The following is a 21,858-nucleotide window of genomic DNA, read 5'->3' as shown; positions in this document are numbered from 1 at the left end:
TCACCATCTGGGTTCAAATATTATGTTCACTTTGTTGATGATTTTAGTAGATTTACATGAATTTATCCTTTGAAACAAAAATATGATAATGCATAAGTTTTTATTCAGTTTAAAAGCTTCGTAGAAAATCAATTCAATAAAAGGATCAAAATAATTCAATGTGATGGTGGGGGTGAAAATAAACCAGTGCAAAAACTTGCCATAGAAACAAGCATATAATTTAGAATGTCATGTCCCTATACCTCACAACAAAATGGTAGAGCTGAGCAAAAGCATAGGCACATTGCTGAATTTGGACTAACCTTACTTGCTTAAGCTCAAATGCCTTTACATTATTGGTGGGAAGCCTTCTCTACTGCAGTATATCTTATAAACATGTTACCCTCATTAGTCACTCAAAATGAGAGTCCTTATTCTCTCATATACCACAAGAAACCAGATTACACATTATTGAAGCCTTTTGGTTGTGCTTGTTATCCTTGCCTCAAACCATACAATCAACAAAAGTTACAGTGTCACATAACCAGATGTGTATTTCTTGGCTATATCAACTCACACAAAGGCTACAAATGCATCAATTCCCATGGAAAAATCTTTACCTCCAGACATGTCATCTTCAATGAAGATCGTTTTCCATTCCATGATGGATTTCTCAATATAAGAAGTCCCTTAAAAACACTAACTTAAAATTTTGTTTCATTTCCTTTACATCCTGCAAGTAATTTCAAAATAGTGATCCTACATCAGTGATTGCAGAAGTAACTCAAGCTGACACCACCCTGAAAATGCAGAAGAAACAACTCAAACGGAAGATGTTCAAGACAGTCACATTGAGTCAGATCACGTCAACAATAGTTCACCAGCAAACAACTCAGTTCATGAGGCCATGGATCACTTTGAGGCACCAGACATTACTCAACAAAACATCACAGAACCAGTCCCTAGTACTGACTCAGACACAAGTATGCATACCAGAAGAAAATCAGGCATTCATAAAACCAAATTACCATACATTGGATTGACTGAGACATGTATTGATGATGTGGAACCTACCAATTCCAAAGAAGCCCTCACAAGATCCCAATGGAAAGAAGTAATGCAAAATGAATTTCAAGCTCTAATATCCAACAATACTTGGACACTAGTTCCTAACCAAAACCAAGAAAATATCATTGATTGCAAATGGGTTTTCAAGACCAAGTACAAAGCAAATGGATCTATAGAAAGAAGGAAAGCATGTCTAGCTGCCAAAGGTTTCCAACAAACACTAGGACTAGACTATGAAGAGACATTTAGTCATGTGGTCAAAGCAAGCACTGTCAGGATCATCCTCTTAATTGTAGTTCATTTCAATTGGAAAATCAAGCAATTAGACATCAACAATGCCTTCCTCAATGGCTCTCTCAAAGAAACAGTATTCATGCACCAACCAATGGGATTTGTAGATTCAACGAAACCAAATCACATATGCAAATTGTCTAAGGCAATCTATGGATTGAAACAGGCACCACGAGCTTGGTTTGATAGTCTCAAAAATGCACTGCTTAGTTGGGGATTTCAAAATACAAAAAGTGATTCCTCTATTTTCATACTCAAAGGTAAAGATCATATTACTTTTTTCCTCATTTATATTGATGACATCATAGTTACGGGAAACAACACCAAGTTTCTTGATTCATTTATCAAACAACTCAATGTTGTTTTCTCATTAAAAGATCTGGGTGAATTACACTACTTCCTGGGAATATAGGCCCATGGAGATGCAAGTGGCATGTACCTCAAGCAATACTATGGTGTGACAACTTAAGTGCTAAGGCATTAGCATCTAATCCAGTCATGCATGCTCATTCAAAACATATTGAAATTGATGTCCACCATGTCAGAGATCAAGTACTACAAAATGAGATTGTTGTTGCATATGTTCCCACAACTGATCAAATTGCTGACTATCTCACTAAGCCTCTAAGCCATACACGATTCAATCAACTTAGAGACAAACTTGGGGTGATTCTCTCACCACCAGTTTGATGGGGGGAGTTAGACACATAATCCCTTATGTCTTGGATCTGTCATGACAAAATCAAATTGTAATTAACATTCATTAATAGCCTAACATTACTAGTTTCTATATTAGTGGTGAGACATTATAGCTAACATGATTCTTGGATCTTGGTCTTCAAGGCTCACTTGTATATATGTATATGTTTCTGATCTTTGTGATATAATAATAATACATACAATACAAGTTTTCTAACTGGGTGGTATTGCTCAATCAAAATTGTTGGGCATTCCTCCATCCTAATAACAAATAAGAAGCACGATTACAAATAGTATCCAAAGAGTCTTCTATGTGGTTTCAAATTTGATTATTCTTACACTTTCAGATACTCTATAAAATGGTTGAGAACACTTCATCTTGATCTTGATTTAAGACTTGTAAAAACGATAAAAAAAAATATGGTGGCAAAAGAGGATTTATCATTCAGCAGTTACTGTAACATAGGTCAAAGTCTCATTTTCTCTCAGTCCTTAATAGTCTTTGGTAAATGTAAAAATAAATGTTTAACGCCTTCAACACCTTCTCCACGTACACCACAATAATATGACATTGAATATCTTTGTCTATCAAACGCATTCTAGTTGGCACGCAATTCCTACATAAACACCATAGAAAATTTTTAATTCTCTGAAGGGTCTTAGTTTTCAAATAAAAATCTCTCACTTCTCATCAATCCCTAGATGTGAAGTAGCAATAGCATCTTCTATACAATAAAGATAAGCATTATGCACTGAAAACCTTCCACGCTAGCTTATCTACCCGAACAACTTCAAACAATTGAGTATTGAGAACCTTCGCCACTTCTCTACCCCCCAACTATAGTATGAATCAAGTTTGAGTTCCATTGTTTAGCATTACTAACCAACGAATCTAAAAATTTTAGATTATCCATTATCAGGTTGGTCGGACAAGGATTATTCAACGATATGATATCATAAAACCAATTTTCGCTCCAAACTGAGATATTCTCTCTAGATCCAATACTCCACTTGTGCCTACCTCGCACCACAAATTTCAAACTCGAAATACTCCGCCACGCATAACCGAGGTTGTGCCCAATGACCGGATTAAGGAAACCACACTTAGGAAAATACTCGGCCTTGTAAAGACGAGTGACTAAATTACACGGTTTTATCATAAAACTCCAAGCTTAACTACTAAGCATAACATTATTGAAGATGCTTAGATTTTCGAACCTCATACCTCTGTCATTCTTATATATAGACAAACGGTCCCAGGAGAGTCAATATATACCCTGAGTCTGATCTCGATTATGCCCCCCACTAAAAAGAGTTTGGCAATTTCTCAATTTCATCACTTAAAGAGGTTGGCAACATGAAGATACTCATTACATAAGTTGAAATAGATTGAAGAATTGGCTTGATAAGTGACCCCCTAATTGCTTGAGATAAAACCCCCTCATTGCTTGAGATAATCCTTTTCCAAATTCTATTCTTTTTTTTTAATTTGAACATTGCTTTTCTATTCCTACCAGTCATAGATGGTAGTCAAAATTACTTGCAAGTATCCAAAATTTGTTGAACTCCTAAAATATTAGTCATTATGTTCTTAACATTATGAGCAAGATTCCTACTAAAAAAAAGTATAGATTTGTGAATAATAATAACTTAACACCAAGCTTCTTTATAAATAAAATGAATATTTTTCGCTTCATTAACATCTAAAAAAAAAAGAAATAGTCATGAGCAAAAAGAAGATGAGATATGACTAAAGCATTCTTACAAATTTTTATGTTTTGAATATCACCCCTTACTTCGACTTGCTTGATAAACATTGAAAGTCCTTCAAAACATAGAATAAATAAATAAGGAGACAAACAAGCGATCACCCTGCCTCAACCAACGCCCAAAACAATCAGTCCCACCATATTGCCATTCAAAATCACATAGTGCACTCTTTGCACGCATAGCATGATCCAACCTATCCACTTCTAGATGAACTCCATAGTGACGGGGACATCCTTCAAATTATAGAATATACAGAAAGTGTATATTTATTATGTCATTTACGTGAATCATGAATGGAATAAATAGGAGATACAACTTATGGAAATTAATTTGTTGCCAATAATAGTATAACAAATCAGCTAAAACTAAGGCAACAAATCAACACATATAATGGCTAATTTGAATATATAATAACTATACAATATTTCTAAATTAATAGTTGCTGCTATAATTAAGGAAGGTGAGGCAAGGATCAAGGAGCAGTTACGTGACTGTGCTAATACGCCCCCGCAAGATGGAGGAGTGGTCAACGACACCAATCTTGGAGAGAAGAAACTCATGACGAGGCCGAGAGAGTGGTTTTGTTAGTAAATCTGTAAGTTGGTGACTGGAAGGTACATGAGATACTTTGAGTTCACCTTTTATAATGATGTCACGGACGAAGTGATAGTCGATAGCTAAGTGCTTCATTCGTGAGTGGAATACTGGATTTGCACAAAGATATGTTGCACCAATATTATCTGAAAATATGTTCGGCGGATGAGTAATTTTGATCCCAAGTTCCAATAGAAGCTGCTGTAACCACAAAAGTTCAGATGTAGTAGTTCCGATTGTGCGATATTCAGCCTCTGTGGAGGATCTCGCAATTGTCGGTTGTTTCTTGCAGGACCAAGAAATGACATTTGATCCGAGATAAATTATATAGGCACCCGTAGACTTTCGATAAACAGTGTCACCGCCCCAATCTGCATCACAAAATGCAGTGAGTTCAAGATTCTTTGTTGCTACTAGATGGAGACCATATGAGATAGTGTGCTTGAGATATCGGAGAATGCATTTGAGGGCTTGCATATGAGTTGCCGAGGGTGCTTGCATGAACTGTGACAACTTATTGACAACAAATGCCACATTTGGTCTAGTGATAGATAAATAATGCAAAGATCCAATAATGCTGCGAAAAGAAGTAGCGTCACATGGAGGTGTATCATCATGAGTGCCAAGGGAGCAAGTAGTAGACATTGGAGTTCCTACTGGCTTAGCATCAGTCATATTTCCTTTTTGTAGTATGTCTCGAATATAATGATGTTGAGACATGAAAATTCCAGTGCTTGTGGGAATGAGTTCGACACTAAGGAAATGACTTGGTCTTCCAAGATCTTTTAGAGAAAATTTTGTAGCAAGATCAGCCTTGAATTTATTTAAGAAGTTGATATTGTTTCCCGTAAGAAGTAGATCATCAACATATACTAGGAAATAGGCAGTGATATTACTGTGATTGTAGATGAAGAGAGATGGATCTGATTTGCTATTAAGAAATCCAGAAGCAACCACAAAGGACTCTAATTCATTGTACCAAGCTCGGGGAGCTTGTTTTAGACCATATAATGCTTTGTGGAGCTTGCATACATGATAAGATAGTGTAGGATGAACAAAACCATATGGTTGACACATGTAGACATCTTCAGATATGGTACCGTGCAAAAAGGCATTGTTAACATCCATTTGGATTAAATTCCAGCCTTTTGAAAGTGCAATACACAAAACCATTTTGATCGTTTGTGGCTTAATAACAGGACTAAAGGTGTCTTTATAATCAATACCTGGTCGTTGATGAAAACCTTTTGCAACAAGTCGCGCTTTGTAACGAGCAACGGATCCATCTGGATTTCTTTTCAGGCGAAACACCCATTTGTTTCCAATGACATTAAACTGGGGTTGTGGAGGAACTAAAGACCATGTACCATTGGTCATGAGAGCTGTAAATTCTTCAGACAATGCTTGTTTCCACTCGTGGAACTACAGTGCTTTGGATACACACGTCGGTTCTGCAGCTGGTGGTAGTGGATGTTTAGACACAGAAAAAAGTTTCTTTGGTTTGAATATTCCCGCTTTTCCACGAGTGATCATGGAGTGATTTGGCATTACCGAAGTTGAAGCTTGAGAAGGAGAACCTGCTGCAAGTGATTGAGATGAAGATGAAACATGTACAGGTGGTGATTGAGGTAGGGAATGTATTGTGGTTTGAGGAGGGGAAGGAGAGTTGATGGGTTGGTTGGATGGTGAGGTATCACTTTGGTTTAAGGATTTTGTTGGTGATCTAGATGAGGTTGGGGTGGCTGAGCGAGAGATTTGAGTAAGGTTAGTGGGAGTAGATTTTGAGATTGGTATTATAGAGGTTAAAGGTTGATCTCCATAATCTATATCTGTGGAAGATTGTTTAGAGTCTGGATCAAGGTCAGATATATGTGATGGTTTATTTTTGTTTGGTGAGTATGGGAAAATGTCTTCTAGAAATTGAACATGTCTAGAATGATGGATTTTGTTGTTTTTGAAATTGAAGCAAATGTATGCACTTTGTGTGAGGCTATATCCAAGGAACAAACATGGTTCAGATCTTGGTTCTAACTTATTATTTGTGTATGGTTTAAGCCAAGGAAAGCATAAACACCCAAATGTTTTTAGTTTTTTGTAGTTTGGAGATGTTTTAAATAGTACATGGTGTGGTGAGCTCATGTTAAGGCCATGAGTGGGTAACCGATTAATTAGATAGGCTGCTGTTTGAAAGGCATAAGACCAGAAATTTAAAGGTAGGGAGGCGTGGTTTAGGAGGCAACGAGCAGTTCCAGTGAGGTGACGGTGCTTTCGTTCCGCGAGACCATTGTGTTTAGGGGTATGGGGTGGGGTGGTTAAGTGAGAGATACCATTGGCTTGTAAGAATGGTCGAATTTTTATAAATTCTCCACCATTGTCAGAGTAAAGGGTTTTAATTCTAGAGTTAAATTGTCTTTCTACCAAGTTTTTAAAAATTGGAAATATTGTTGAAACATCAGATTTGAGTTTTAAAGGATAGAGCCAAACATACTTGGAAAAATGGTCCACAAAAATTACATAATAACGAAAACCATCAATTGAATTTACTGGAGCCGGTCCCCATAAATCTGAGTACAAAATTTCCAAGGGGCTAGAGCTAGAAATAGAAGACCTTGAAAATGGTAGTTTATGACTCTTATTAGAAAGACAATCTAGACATTTATTAAAAGAACCGGATTAGGAAATGTTGTTTGACTTGAGGGCGTGAAGAAGAGTAGGAGGTGCAGGATGGCCGAGTCTGTGGTGCCATAGTTTGAGGGAGGGGTTGGAGATTACATAGGAAATTTGTGGGGCTGGTGCATTTGGTTGAAACCTGTACACATTATCTTCATTCAATCCTCGTAGAAAAATCTCCTTCGTATGCAAGTCCTTTACCTCGAAATGCCAAGGGAAAAACTCAATAGAAACTTTGTTAGTTTGGCACAATTGAGAGACAGATATCAAATTTTGAGTAACATTTGGAACATAGAGAATATCTGACAACTTTAAGGGAGAATTATTTGTGGAAATATTTGTGGAACCAATATGAGTAATGGGAAGTTTATTACCATTTGCAACTTGGAGATTGTCAGTTCCATGATAGTCTTCTTTGATGGATAAATTTCTCATGTCATTGGTAATGTGGTGGGATGCGCCAGAATCAAAGAGCCATGAAGGTGGAGACGAGTGAGAGGCCACTGTTTATGCAACATGCGCAGTAGGATGGCGAGGCTTGTTTGGGTAGCCATGAATCTTGTAGCACTGCTTTGCTGAGTGGCCAGATTTTTCACAATATTGACATATGACAACATTGTTGGATGTTGGCTGCTTAGTGTTGGGAAAAGTTTGGTCATGACCATTATAGTTATTCCGCCTTTGTGAATCATGGTTATGGTGATGATTGTTACGGCCACGTCCTCGATTGTAGCCGTTGTAATGACGTTGTGCAAGGTTGGCAGTGATGGGAGCCGGTGTCGAGATATGTTCTTCTCGCTGCAAAAACATCTCGAAATCCACCAATTTGTCATAGAGTTCGTTGAAGGCGATTGATGAGTCACGAGTGCGAATGGCAGTAGTAAAGTCCCTGAAGGTCGGACCGAGACCATTCAAGGCATGGATAACCATTTCAAGATTGTCGATAGGATGACCAATGAGGGCCAATTCATCAGCAATATTGCGGATTGAATGCAAATAGGTTGAGACAGAGGAATTCCCTTTGGTGATTGGACTGAGACGTTCTCGGAGTGACATAATTTTGGACTGAGATCGATTTGAGAAGGCACGAGCAAGAGCAGTCCAGGCGTCATAAGACGTATCTGAAGCCGCCATGACAGATCGTGCTTCAAAATCACACGAGCCAAGAAGAGCAAGATAAATTAGTTTATCTTGTCTGATCCATAAGGAATGATCAGGATTTGGTGATGTAGTTTCACTGGTAACAATGGTAGCAGGAGGACACTTCTTTGTGCCTGTAACATAACCTTCAAGGTCACGAGCAATGAGAAGGGCGCTGCACTGTTTGTACCAGGCAGGATAATTGGTTCCATTTAACTTAATTGGAAGGTGAGAATTTGTGTTGAATTCCATAAGTTCTTTAAGGTTAGAGTTGTTGTTTGGAGCTGCCATGATAAGGATCGGAAAAAAGAAGAAGCTGTGAAGCAATGGCTATTCTGATACCATATAGAATATACAGAAAGTGTATATTTGTTATGTCATTTACGTGAATCATGAATGGAATAAATAGGAGATACAACTTATAGAAATTAATTTGTTGTCAATAATAGTATAACAAATCAGCTAAAACTAAGGCAACAAATCAACACATATAATGGCTAATTTGAATATATAATAATTATACAATATTTCTAAATTAATAGTTGCTGCTATAATTAAGGAAGGTGAAGCAAGGATAAAGGAGCAGTTACGAGATGTGCTAATACAAATTTCCTCAATCAGTTTTATCATAAGCTATACTAATATCAAATTTAAAAGCCACATCACAATTTTTGCTTTTCATCTCTGACTTCATATTTAAAAGCCACATCACAATTTTTGCCTTTTATCTTTGACTTCATATGATGAACCACTGTCTTTCGTTTTTGACTGAACCACCTCAATAACTACCATAGCATTATTATGAATAAATCGCATTATTAAGAATAGATCTCTCGAGAACAAAAGTTGATTGGTTATCAAAGATGATTGGCAAAAGCTTTAGCTCATTGTTTCAAAAAAAATATCATCTTTTACCGTGAGGAAATTCATGTTTTTTAAGAGCTATAAAATAATTAATGTGTCCTTCACCAACATCCGGGCAGACTAACTTTTTAATACTTGAATATTCCTATAGAATTTATTTTCCAGCATAAAAACTCTCAAAATGGAGGGGGGAATTCACAACGACTCTTTATTAAATATAACCAAACACTACAAAAATAGTCATCAATGAAAAATTACAAAGAAAACATTACTGAGACATGGATGTTCCGATATGATTCGAATAACTTACAATGTTCTTGAATAATTTTCAACTTATTCTCATAAGTTTAATACAAGTTAAAAAACAATTTATAGCATATACAAATATAATGTACCTTTATTTTTTCCTCTGCTATAAAATTAAGTTATACAAAAGTACTTATCATGATAAGTGCATATTGTAAGCTGCAAACAAGTGGTTTATCCAATCAGGACCAAAATATGAGCAGCATGAGATCCAAACCCAACCTCCAGAAAGCAATCACACATAATAAATTAAACAACAAGTTGTCTCATTTTCCAAATTTAACAATGGTTATCAGTGCATGAACTTATAAATATGAATGGTTGACAGGCCGTGAACAAGGGGACAGGGACAACTCACCCCGAATTAGATTAGATCAAGAATTTGCAACATAAATTTCCGCCGAACTTAATAAAAAAGAAAAAAAAAATTATTTCATTTCATGTAGAAGGAACAAGTAAAAAAAAATGTTTTTCCCCTGCATAATTGTATTTGTATGCCTCCATCTTATAGGTCTCAGAATCTGAAGTCAGGATCCACATCCATTGCCCAAGCAAATTTTTCCAGCAGAGTTTTACTGAAAATCTGCACATTTCAGGGTTATGTTAGTCATATGCCAATCAAAATCAAACATCAGAGTTATATTCATCAAGTGTAATCGTAATAAGTGAAGAAGTCCAGACCTTTTCAATAGGAACCTCGTGCCGCTTGCACCAGGCAACTGTTATCCTGGGATCTAAGTAGTTTATCTTGGACGTGCCGAGTGCCACAGTTTTTAGATCTTCTTTCGTCCTCATATCACGTTGCATTTTATCAATTTTTGCACTGGTTTGATCCATCTTTTTCTCTATCCTGTATGTTATGTTACGTAAATCACAATTGCAAATTACACTTAATAATTATAATGTGTACAAATGCTGAGAAAGATGTATATTACGCTTCAGGAGTCAAGTTCCTTTTGTTCTTTCCATCTGAACTCTTTAGAGGCGGCTTTCCTTTTCTTGCCCTGTCCAAATCGGTTTTCAGCTCCTTCATAAGAGCCTACAATTAAAAAATATGTCAGCCCCAAGAATGTGTACTTGCTTTGCCCTCTAAATTTCAAGCAATGAGAAATTCATCCACACCCAGGTTTCGAAATTCTAAATAGTATTTCACCTGAAGTTCATCAATCTTTTCATTCAACTTTGAAATTTGTGCACTGTGAGATTTTGAAACACTACGTTGATGATTACAAATGATTGCAACCTGTTATGGAAAAGACACATCAATGCAACTTAGCAAACCAGTAAAATACACAACAATCTGCGCACTACACGTTAACAAAGGAATCAAAAAGGAATTTTGTGAAGTCTACCTACCTGTTTATTTGCATGCTGATAGACAACAATTTTTTCTGCAAGATCTCCATCTTTAGTTTCCTTATTCAACTGCCGTCACACAATTCAAAGAAAATTTAATATACAAGTTCTAAGATTACATGGCAGAATAAAATCAACAAAACCTTTAATTTGATCTTTTAGAGATCGAGATGTGTTCAATATAGCTTTTAAAAGAGGCAGTAATACAGCATTGACACAAATGACAAAGAAATTAATTGACAGTACATAAAGTATAGAAGAGAATATAGTAATCTCTTTTTGATGGGAATGTGTATTTCTGGGTATTAGTTTCAAAGCACGTTTACCATATCATCCAAAGTGAATGATGCATTGAATGTACGGAAGACTTTTGCTGTCAGGTTGGGCATGAGTTCCTTCAGATGAGCATTTAATATACTTGTATCCAGCTTGTCGAAAAGATCATCACCAGGACGTTTATCTGATAATTGAGAAAAGAAGATACTTAATGAGCTTTAGTTTCATAGACAGTATATCAAAGAGGGTAACCATTTTCCCACCTTTCTGGAACTTCAAAATGGCATTGTAAACAGGAGGCTCCACCTCAACTGTATTTTCATACTTGATTGAATCTTTACCAAGGAAGTCAAACTGCATTAATCCAGCAAGGAAACATGACATTATTATCCGAAACTTAAGAAAAAATCACATGTAGTGTAGTGCTGTTCATCCTCCTCAACCTAAGAAACAGACAAACGTAGATAGATATTGAAGCTCGAATACCTTCAACTTGTTGTGGCCTTCTGCAGTCACATTTTCTACTTTTAATGTACAACAACCAACTGTATCGGCTTCTTCATCATCCTGAGGAAATGTAAATGATAAGCAACTATATTGGATTTGCAAAAGTCGAGGTCATTTTCAGACGATAAAGGCAGTGAAAAGAAATAGAGAAGAGGTATTTCTTTGTACCTTCTCATTGCCAGCCCTCAAAGCTAGTTTGTCAATAAAATAAGTAGCAACAGCTATTTGCTGCTTCGTAATATCTTTATTTGTGAAATCTTTCGTATACGCAGCCCTGATGTTCCCTATATAACTCTGCACCCAGAAGTCAAGGTATTGCATAATTAAACAGGTTCTTTTAAATATCATACAAAATATCATGTGAAAAGTATATTTAATAAAAGCTGATAAACAAAGAGCATGAAAGCACCTTCAACATCCTTGCTTTTTCATACTTTTCCTTGTCGCTTTGACCCTTCCAAGAACTACTAGCTGCCAGAAACACATATTTGAATAACTTTGGATTGATTGGATCATTCCAGTAGGCTAACCAAGTAACTGTATTATCATGTCTTATCTCCCCCCAGCTGCCAAGGGAACACAAATCAATGATTTCAGAACATAACAATGACTATCAATTTGCACTATTCATTTTCTTTCAAGACTTGTTCACCAAGAAGATTTGAGCAATAATACCTTTCACCGGGAATAGGACATTCAGGAATTGGTGCATCCTTTCCAATATTAATTATGACATCATTTGGAGTGATGCGTCTTTTCACTTTGCCCATCTAATAACATAAAGTATAAGTAGTTAAGTGTCAAAATTTGTCGGATACTAGTAAAAACTCTCAAGATTCACCTAAAATTCATGAAAACCATTACATCTGAAGTTTGTTTACATGTTTTTATTTCCAATAACAATAGCAATTATCATAACAACCTTGGGATGCTCTCCACGTCCACGGAACAATCCTGGAGGTTCAACTCTAAAATTGCCAACCTAAAAGAATTAACGAAAATCAATCATAAAAAGCTTACCAAGAAAAAAATTTGAAACTAAGTTTCATAAGAACATTTCGAAAGTAAAAGCTTAGATAGAGAAAGGTCAATAGGAGAAAAGATAAAAGGTTAAACATTATGAACACATGACCCCTTCAAGTTAAAAAGTATACTTTCTTTATTTTCAAAGCTGTACAAATTCTAAGGCAAAAACTAGGCAACATTTTTTCAAGTGATGCAGGGAAAGGGGTTTTATTCAGCAGAGAAAGGAGAGAAGATTAAACCTTCTCTTTAACACCATCAACAATAGCCCACATGTATTTCTCCTCTTGTTTCATTTTCTCTTCCTTTAGGGCCTTTTTCTCCTGATAAAAAGAAAGAAAAAAAAAGGTCAAAACTTTGGCATAATAAATAAATAAATGACACTAATGATCACATCTCAAGCTAACTAAGAAAAAGCTTCACAAAAGGCACATACTTGCATAAAGATGTATCCTCCGACTGTATTATCCAGAACAAACCACATCAATTAAAATAAAAAAGCTTCAAAGGGAGTATGAGATTTACCACTTAAACTTTATAAAGTAGCCTAGATTCATCTCAACTTTTTTCCAGAAGATTGTTAAAAAATCAATAAAGTGAAGCAAAGTATGATATACGTTATTATTTATAGTTGTCAGATACAACTATAAGTCAGATTGTTGAAACACATAACTCTACATGCTATGCAAAAATGATCCTCAACCCAACGCAGAACACATTTTGTTGGGAAAGTGGAAAAGTTGCAAGGTTGGACATTAAACTCGCTGATACTGTGTGAGATACACGGACACCTGCTGATACACCAAATTCAACAACATTCCAGCCCACTCCCAGAGGAAAAAACTCAATGATTTGGAGAATACAGAACTAAGCTAGCTAAACATAAAATTAAATCTCAACAATTGTCTCTGTATGTGATATTAGAAAGCACGAAAAAAATCTACTTAAAAAACAAAAGATGCTTGGAGATATTCACTTTGATCATTTTCAAATGAGAATACACAAAACAACTTACCTCTGTACTCAGTTGTTTCTTCTTCTCCTTTTCAATTTGGTACCAATCATAAATCGGTGTAAAGTCACAATCATTCAAATTCTGAATCACGTGATTCTTTCCCAGCAACTTCCGCCAGTCAGTCCAAAAATTTTCCTTGAATTTTTCTTTTTGCATGTAATCTGTATCCCGCATGACCGCAAACAATGTGGCAACCTGCATATATATGATATTCCAAGTTCATATTAACTCTGAGAAAAAGACTTACTAATGTGAGAATTCTCACATTGAAATACTTGACTCGCCTAAATTTCACAAACTAAAAATATAGAAAGAAAAAAAAACTCTTGGAATTCTCAATAAAAACAAAACAAAAAAGCAAGATCAAACAGTCGCCAAAACCGTGTAAACATTTTTCACAGACAAACTCATACCTCCTCTTGCTCAGGGGTCAAAGTCACTGGCTTCCCCTTATAGAGAATATTTATCCCATGAGGCTTGTAAAGAGGTGGGAAGATGATACCATTGTGAACCAAAGTAGTCCATTTTTTCTGCCCATCACCAGAGCTCGGAGTAAGTTTAGTAGATTTGAATTGTTCTGATTTGTTGCCTGATTTTTTGAAATTGGCCTTTTTCTTAAAAGATGGAGCAGCACTTTTATTGACTTTAGTGACATTTGTCAACTTCTTCAAGGAAGTTGGTTTATCCACTGGTGCGGCTAACTTATTCATTCTTTGGGAAAGAGGAATATCATCATCATCATCATCCTCTTCAACCTTCGGCTCAGATTTCATAGATGTTTGTTTAGCATTAGTCGATGGAGTTGGATCTGAGAGTTTTGACTTCTTACTAGAAGAGTGCAATGAATCAATCTTATGAAGTGGTCTCTTAACAGACAATGGAATATCATCATCATCATCATCATCCTCAACCTTTGGCTCAGATTTCACCGATGTTTGTTTAGCATTAATTGATGGAGTTGGATCTGAGGGTTTTGACTTCTTACCAGAAAAGTGCGAGGAGTCAATCTTATCAAGTGGTCTCTTAACAGGCAGTGTAGATGGCCTTTCCTGTTTAGTACTAGCATTGGAACCATATTGATGTCCAATCAGAACTTTTGGAAATGGTTTCTTCTGATCGGCGGCATTATAATTAGAACTAGATTTTCCCAAATTAGTATTCTGTGACAACCTTGCTGACAAAGGAGTATCATCGTCATCAGAGTCTTCATAAGGTTTCTTTACAACAACAGGAGTTGTTTTCTTAGCATTGTCTTCATAAGATTTCTTTACAACAACCGGAGTTGTTTTCTTAGCATTGTCATTGTTCATCTTCATCCTAGCACTCAATGGCATATTATCCTCCTCGTCATCCGAATCTTCACATTTGTCTTCTTTAAGATGTTTGGTAGAATTCTTTTCCTCTTTAACTTGAATCGGAATTTTCTTTTCTAAAAGAGACTCTTTTTTATTTCCAAATGATGGAATTTTATTTGCTGAAGGGGACCTCACATAGGTTTTGAGAACTGACGGTGATGCTTTTGTTACACTCACAGAAGATTCAGCGGCATATGCCTTAGAAGATGATGGGACAAGTTTTCCATTTTGTGAGCTAGAACTTTGGCCATTTGAAGAAGGCACGTCAGAGGTCTTTTTATACGGCCGTCCATCATGACTATGAGAAGTTGACTTCCTCACTTCTGAATGTAATTGATTACTCTTCGACGCAGAACTCCTCTTAAAAATTACCGGCCCATCATCATCATCAAATTCGTGCGACATATTTAACTTACCAGAAGCCTCCACAGCCATTTGTCAACTACGGAATGTCATAGCATGTACATCACAACAAGTTCTGGGGGAAAAAGCAAGAAAATTATAAGTTCCAGGCCAATTACTAGTTACTATACTAAAATCACATAGCAAACATTAACAACAACAACAACGAGAAATTATCAATTCTATATAATAGCGAAAGTGAATGCATGTGTACATTGAATTCTGAAGTCAACTGAACTTCAGAAACATTCACATAGTTGTCAATTTAAACCTTCGGTATATAAAATGACTTTAAGATACCATAATAATCTTTATGCTAACGATGCAGCCCCATGAACCAATACGAACACCCGAATACCAATTATCGCCTCAAACTTAAGAATATATGAACCATATATATCAAACTTAGGGCATTTAAATAGCGGCTAAAGAGCTATAGCATATCAGAATTTGAACAAACCACAATTTCCTGTTATCCCCGGATGATAACACTGCCAAATGCTTAAATCCTAGGGCAAAAGAAATAGAGTACTACCGGTCTCAACAAATTAAATAACATAAATGTGCAGAAAAACAGAAAACACAAACTGGAACACAAAAGGAAGATTGAAAATTCAAATCAGCAAAATCCATACAAAATATCTGAATTGAAACAAAACCAAGTCAATAATAAGCCTAAATTAACACCAAGAATGTGTATAAGTTTGTATTCATATATTAGAGCAAGCTTAAGACAAAATTTCCACAACCAACTAAACATAAAATAAAAATACGAACTTTTCAATCTTAATACTAATTAAAACCTAATGCCAATGATTGGAATAAGATAAATTGCATGCAAAAAGGAAAGAAAATGCAGAAACAGATAAGATCGAAAACATATGTATTCTACAGAAACAAGAGAAGCAAGTGGAATGAACAGAAATTCGATACGAGCTACAATATGAAGAAGTAACGGAAAAAAAAGGGGGGGAAATTAAAAGATTAGATAGGAAAGAGGGAAAAGAGGGGTAACTGAAAATTGATGAAAATGGAGGGTGAATCCTTGGGGTTTTGGTTTAGTTATGGTTGATGAAGAAGATGGAGTTGAGTGAGGTTGAGAATTTGTGGTGGTGGGGGAGAAGGGAAGAGGGGTCGGAAAGTAGCTGAGGAACAGTTGTGGCAGGAAAGGTGATTCGGAGCTCGGGTTTCCGGTGACCTGATTATCTAACATCTATTGTATATATTTTCCTTTCTACAAGTTACAATGTTTTGTTTTTGTTCAAAACATCAACTTTTTTTTTGTCTTTTTTAACTTTACCCAATGGGCCTATTATTGATGATTTGAGCCCATTATACTAATGGACCTAAGCCCATATATATCCAAATCAACCGAATGGGTTTCAATCGAAATGGACACTTGACCCTTTCTTATTTGTTTTAATAAGAAAGATTCTCAAGATTAACTTTAGAATCAAAACAATGGTGAGTTTATGAAATTTTTTAAGTAAGTAGTGTAACTTTAGGATGTTTAAACATAAACTGATAAATGCAAGAGATAATTATATAGTTATAAAGTAAAGAGTTAATGATAGATACATTACTTATATTATCCTTGTTAATTTAAAGTGGGTTAGTCTAGTCCTCACAATTATGATACTTTACTATTATGTTTTAGTTAAAATGTTAATTTAAAGTGGGTTAGTCTAGTCCTCACAATTATGATACTTTACTATTATGTTTTAGTTATAATCGTTCAAAGTCTTGCATGAATAATTTTTTGATCTCAAAGGACTTTACTATATTCTTTCTTAGTCTTATTAGATTTACAAATATGTATTCTCTTAGTCTAATCAAACTTTCATAAAATTCACTCAATTTAGAGTAAAACTTCAGAACGTTACAACATGATTATGATTGGTTTGAGATTTGATATCATCCGTTATAAATAAAACCTTAATTTTCCACCGTCATAAGCCCCTGCAAACAACCAAAAATCCCAATAATACACATTTTCGACGACTTTTTATTACAGAAAAATGATTATTACAAATGTTATCGGCAATACAAAATCCGCACAATTATCAGACATTATCGATGGCCTAAAAGCCTTCTAGACCTCATTTAATTTCTTCACTATTTTTTTGAAAAAGATATTTTTAGCGGACAAAAAATCCTCCAACTATTATTTAATTTTTTTATAAAAGATATTATCCGTTGCCAAAAGTCACAACTAACACCTATTTTTAGGCCACCAAAAAAATCGCTCCTAATATACTTATTCAAATAATATTTAATTATTAAAATATAATTATATTATTAAATTAAATAATATATAAAAAAGAGAAGGTATAATTATATAAATATATTAGAATTAATAAAAAGATTATTTAAATTTGTCAACATACTAAAGTAGATTAACATAACAAATAATAAAATTATATTATATTAAAAAAAATATAGAGAGAAAGGATAATAATTAAATGTAAAGAGATGTAATGTGGTTTTTTTATTGCGGCAAAGGAAAGAGATGTGTATTTGTCTTTATTACAGTTTTGATTTCTCTATTTTATCTTATTTACGAAATTGATCTTTCTATTTTTAATTTTAACAGTTTTGATTCTCTTATTTTAAATTTAAATGGATTTGGTCCCCCTCTTATACTTTTGCATTTAAAATTACTGATGTTTTCATTTTTTAAAAGACAAATTACTTGTGAAACATGACAAATTATTGTATATAAACATATTGTTGAACTTTATAGAAAAAAAAATATAAGTTAAAAAACAAACATCTCATCGATTTTTTTTATAAAAAAACGTGAGAGAGACTAAAACTGTTTGAATTAAAATAGAAGGACAAAACTGTTTGAATTTAAAATATGATAACTAATTTCGTGAATTAGATAAAATTAAGGGACCAAAGTTATAATTTAGCATATGCATTTTAATACCATATATATTTGCGGGTTTTTTTTTTTACCATCAGTAGCATTTTTTAGTACAAGAATCCCTAATTATTTTTGTTTATCGGATGCTATTAGGGGTAAAAACAAAATCTCAAAAAATGGAGAAAAAACCTACATAAATATTTTTTTTAAATGATATTTTTGTGTGTCCAATTTGTGGGAACAAAAATCATCAATAACTAGTCGAATATCCGTGCATTTGCACGGATGCTAATGTGTTACGCACATTTATTTTTAAAATATAATAAGAATATAAAATAGAAAAACAATTTTTTTACCAAAAGAGTTTATTAGTTTTAAATATGATTTTTCCATATATAAAAATATTTTGATAAACGATATATAATCTTGTAGGTGATATTATTATTGTTTTGACATTATTTATAAAAATAATTAGATAAAAAACACTTGTTCTCATTTACAAAAAAAATAATCAAGATTCACTCATTAATTTAAAAATAACATTTCTCATTAATAATATATATTAGTGAAATGATTACATCAATAATATATAACTCATTTTTTCTATTATTATTTTAAAAAATATTATATCTTAAATTAAAAAATAATTTAAAAATAAAAATATCAGTAACATAAATAATTAAAAAACAACACATTTTTTTCGTGTTTGGATTCATACATTATTTTAAATATATTTACTTTCATTTTTTTAATTGTACAAAATATGTAATAATATGTGAGTTGCACGAATTATGGTCTGAATACTCGTGTGTTCGCACGGTACTGATTTGTTATGAACATTTGTTTCTAAAATGTAATAAGAATGAAAAAAAAAAAGAAAAACAAAATTATTTAATCAATAAAGTTTATTATTTTTAAAAGAAAAACATATTTTTATTTATATTTGGAGCATAAATATAGATGTTCCATATATATAAATATTTGGATCAACAGTATATTTTTCCGTGTGTAAATATTAATTTTATTTTAACTTTTTTTATAAAAATATTTATGTAATCATTTAGTTTTTATAAATATCAACTAATAACATAATATTTGTAAATATTATTTTAATTGTATAAATAAATATTAGTAACATAAATAAATATATTTTGACTGTGTTTGGATTCATATATTATTTTAAATATATTTACTTTTATTTTTTTTATTTGATAAAAAAATGTAATAACTCGTGGTTCCGCACGAATTCTGGTCTAGATACTCGTGCACTTACTCGGGTACGGATGAACTATGCGCATTTGTTTTCAAATTATAATAAGAATGAATAAAAAGAAAAACAAAATTATTCAAATATTAGTCAAATTATTACATCAATAATATATAGCTCACCTTTCATTTATTTCCTTAGCAAATATTGTATCTTAAATTAAAAGTAATTTCAAAATAAAAATATTAGTAATAGAAATAATAAAAAAATAACACATTTTTCAAATGCTTGGATTCATATATTATTTTAAATATATTTACTTTTATTTTCTTTAATTGTACAAAAAAAGTAAAAATATGATATAAAAATATGATTTAAAAATAGGATAATATATAAATATAAATATAATAAAGATATAAAAATGTAAAAACATAAATGTAAATATGTAATAAAAATATAAATATAAATATATAAATATGGATTCATACATTATAATAATTAGACAAAAAAAAATTAAAAATCTAAATATAAAAATGATATAGTAATATTATTTATACGAATAAGATATAATAAATGTGAAATTATATATTTCTATAAATCAATATATTAAAATGTTTTAATATAAATAATAATGAAATGTATATATGCAATATATTGAAGTAGATGTAAATTTAAATCAATGTTAAATTATATTAAATAATTTTTGACAACTATATAAGTAAAATATTGAATAATCAAACAAATATAAGTATGATTTATTTTAACATTTAAAATAAAAACTATAAATATAGTTTTTATTAAATTGTGACAAAAGGAGTATATTTTTAAATGGAGTATATCTTTAGTGATTTTTTTAATAACAAATTAAGAATTAAATTAACTATTTTTTTAAGCAATTAAATAAACTATTTAATAGTTTTAAAGATCAAGATGAATATTTAATATGTGTTAAATTATAACTTTATTTATTAATTTCATGCATATTAAAAAATGTAGTTAATGTCTATTTAGACCGTTAAAATAATTGTCTATATAAAAAACCATTTAAAATAAAGTGTTGATATAAGAAAAACCATTTAAAAAATATCACTTGTCTATATAAAAAACCATTTAAAAAAATTGATTTAAGAAGAAAAAAAACAATATCTAAATAGTTGTTTTTCACTCTCTGATGCTTTCCCCTAACTTATCTGATGTTGATTGATCATGTTCATCATTTAATTTTATTTTTCGTGGCTTGCTTGTTTCTGAAACTTCTTTAAAATTCCCTTTGCTCAGTTCACATGAACGAATTTGAAGCATAAGATTGAATTTAAGATGAGAAGAGGATCACAATGGTGGTGGTCTCGTGTCTTGAATTTACAAAATAATGAAACTTCGGTGAGAGCTTACCGGAGAAGACAACCAGAGTATCTCTCAGATGGTTTGAGTTTGGACTAGACACATTGTCATTTTGGAATGTTTTGATTGGTTAAATTCAAACTGGATCCTGTGTTTGGCTTGTAGTGTGTTCCATCGTGTTTCTTAACATTTGGAGTGTTGGATCTGCCACGTCAAATAATGAGGCGTGATCCAACGCTCCTGGTTTTTTCTGATTTTAATTATTTTTCTTTTATTATTTTAAATTGTTTTTCTTTAAAAATTTATAGTAATTTCATTTTTTATCCAAAAAATCCCAAAATAATTTCTAAATTTTATTTTTATTTTTCTTCATCTTATTTTTACTTTTCCATAATTATTTCGTTGATTTTCTAATTTTTATGAACTTCTTCTTTCTCCTTTATTTTAATTGGTTTAAAAATACTTTTCTGCATTTTTTTAATTCTGAAATTTTTATTATATGTTTCTCATTTTATTTTCAACCTTCCAAAATTCTCTTGATCATTTATTTGGTGCTTTGAAGGACTTTGTGGATTTTCCATTTTATTTCTATTTTAAAAATATTTTTAATGCATTTTTATTTCATTTAATTGCATTTTAAATTTTTTTTACCTTGTGAACTTCTGTTGGTCTTTGATCATGATGATTTTGACTTCATGTCTCATCAAATTCAATGAATCTTGGGTGTTGATGGGGTGAAAATCCCAATCCACCAAAATAGATGATTGATTTTGATGATGACTTGATCAAATTTGTGGTTTAATTTAGGTGTAACTTCTCTTGTCTCCTCCTTCTTACAGGAAAGGCAAGACATACTTGGTACATAAGAGATGAATATAAGATTGAACATAATTTTCGTATTAGAGCATCCACCCCAACTTTCTAACATTTTCAGGCGTGCTAGATTTGGTTGGTAACAAAAAATGATTCGTCCTTATTAGATAGGCAAGATGTCAAGAACTACTTGTATATTGGGATTCATATATGCTTAAGAAAAAAATCTAAAAAAATCAAAGAAAAATTAAAGACTCTGAAGTAGGAGGTTGCAATCATGCAACAAGGAGTATACGTGTTTCCCAATATGCTC

At 32.8% G+C, this 21,858-nt stretch overlaps 1 protein-coding gene across 1 annotated transcript; it reads right to left on the bottom strand.

The window, feature by feature from the left end:
* Window positions 1-9,608: 9,608 nt before the first annotated feature.
* LOC127093160 (DNA topoisomerase 1 alpha) lies at window positions 9,609-16,573 on the bottom strand. The gene is made up of 16 exons (XM_051032064.1): window positions 16,331-16,573; window positions 13,972-15,391; window positions 13,559-13,753; window positions 12,786-12,866; window positions 12,443-12,502; window positions 12,196-12,290; window positions 11,930-12,086; window positions 11,689-11,814; window positions 11,500-11,580; window positions 11,277-11,367; window positions 11,064-11,197; window positions 10,738-10,806; window positions 10,535-10,624; window positions 10,317-10,420; window positions 10,063-10,231; window positions 9,609-9,964 (listed from the first exon to the last, which is right to left on the bottom strand). Exons 2-16 carry the CDS (start codon window positions 15,346-15,348, stop codon window positions 9,896-9,898), a joined length of 2,898 nt encoding a protein of 965 aa, XP_050888021.1. The 5' UTR covers window positions 15,349-15,391; window positions 16,331-16,573; the 3' UTR covers window positions 9,609-9,895.
* Window positions 16,574-21,858: the final 5,285 nt, after the last annotated feature.

The sequence above is a fragment of the Lathyrus oleraceus genome, chromosome 6 (assembly GCF_024323335.1).
Source record: "Lathyrus oleraceus cultivar Zhongwan6 chromosome 6, CAAS_Psat_ZW6_1.0, whole genome shotgun sequence".
Lineage (NCBI taxonomy): Eukaryota > Viridiplantae > Streptophyta > Magnoliopsida > Fabales > Fabaceae > Lathyrus > Lathyrus oleraceus.
The sequence above is the reverse complement of the archived record's forward strand: the minus strand, read 5'-3'. Positions and strand labels throughout refer to the sequence as shown.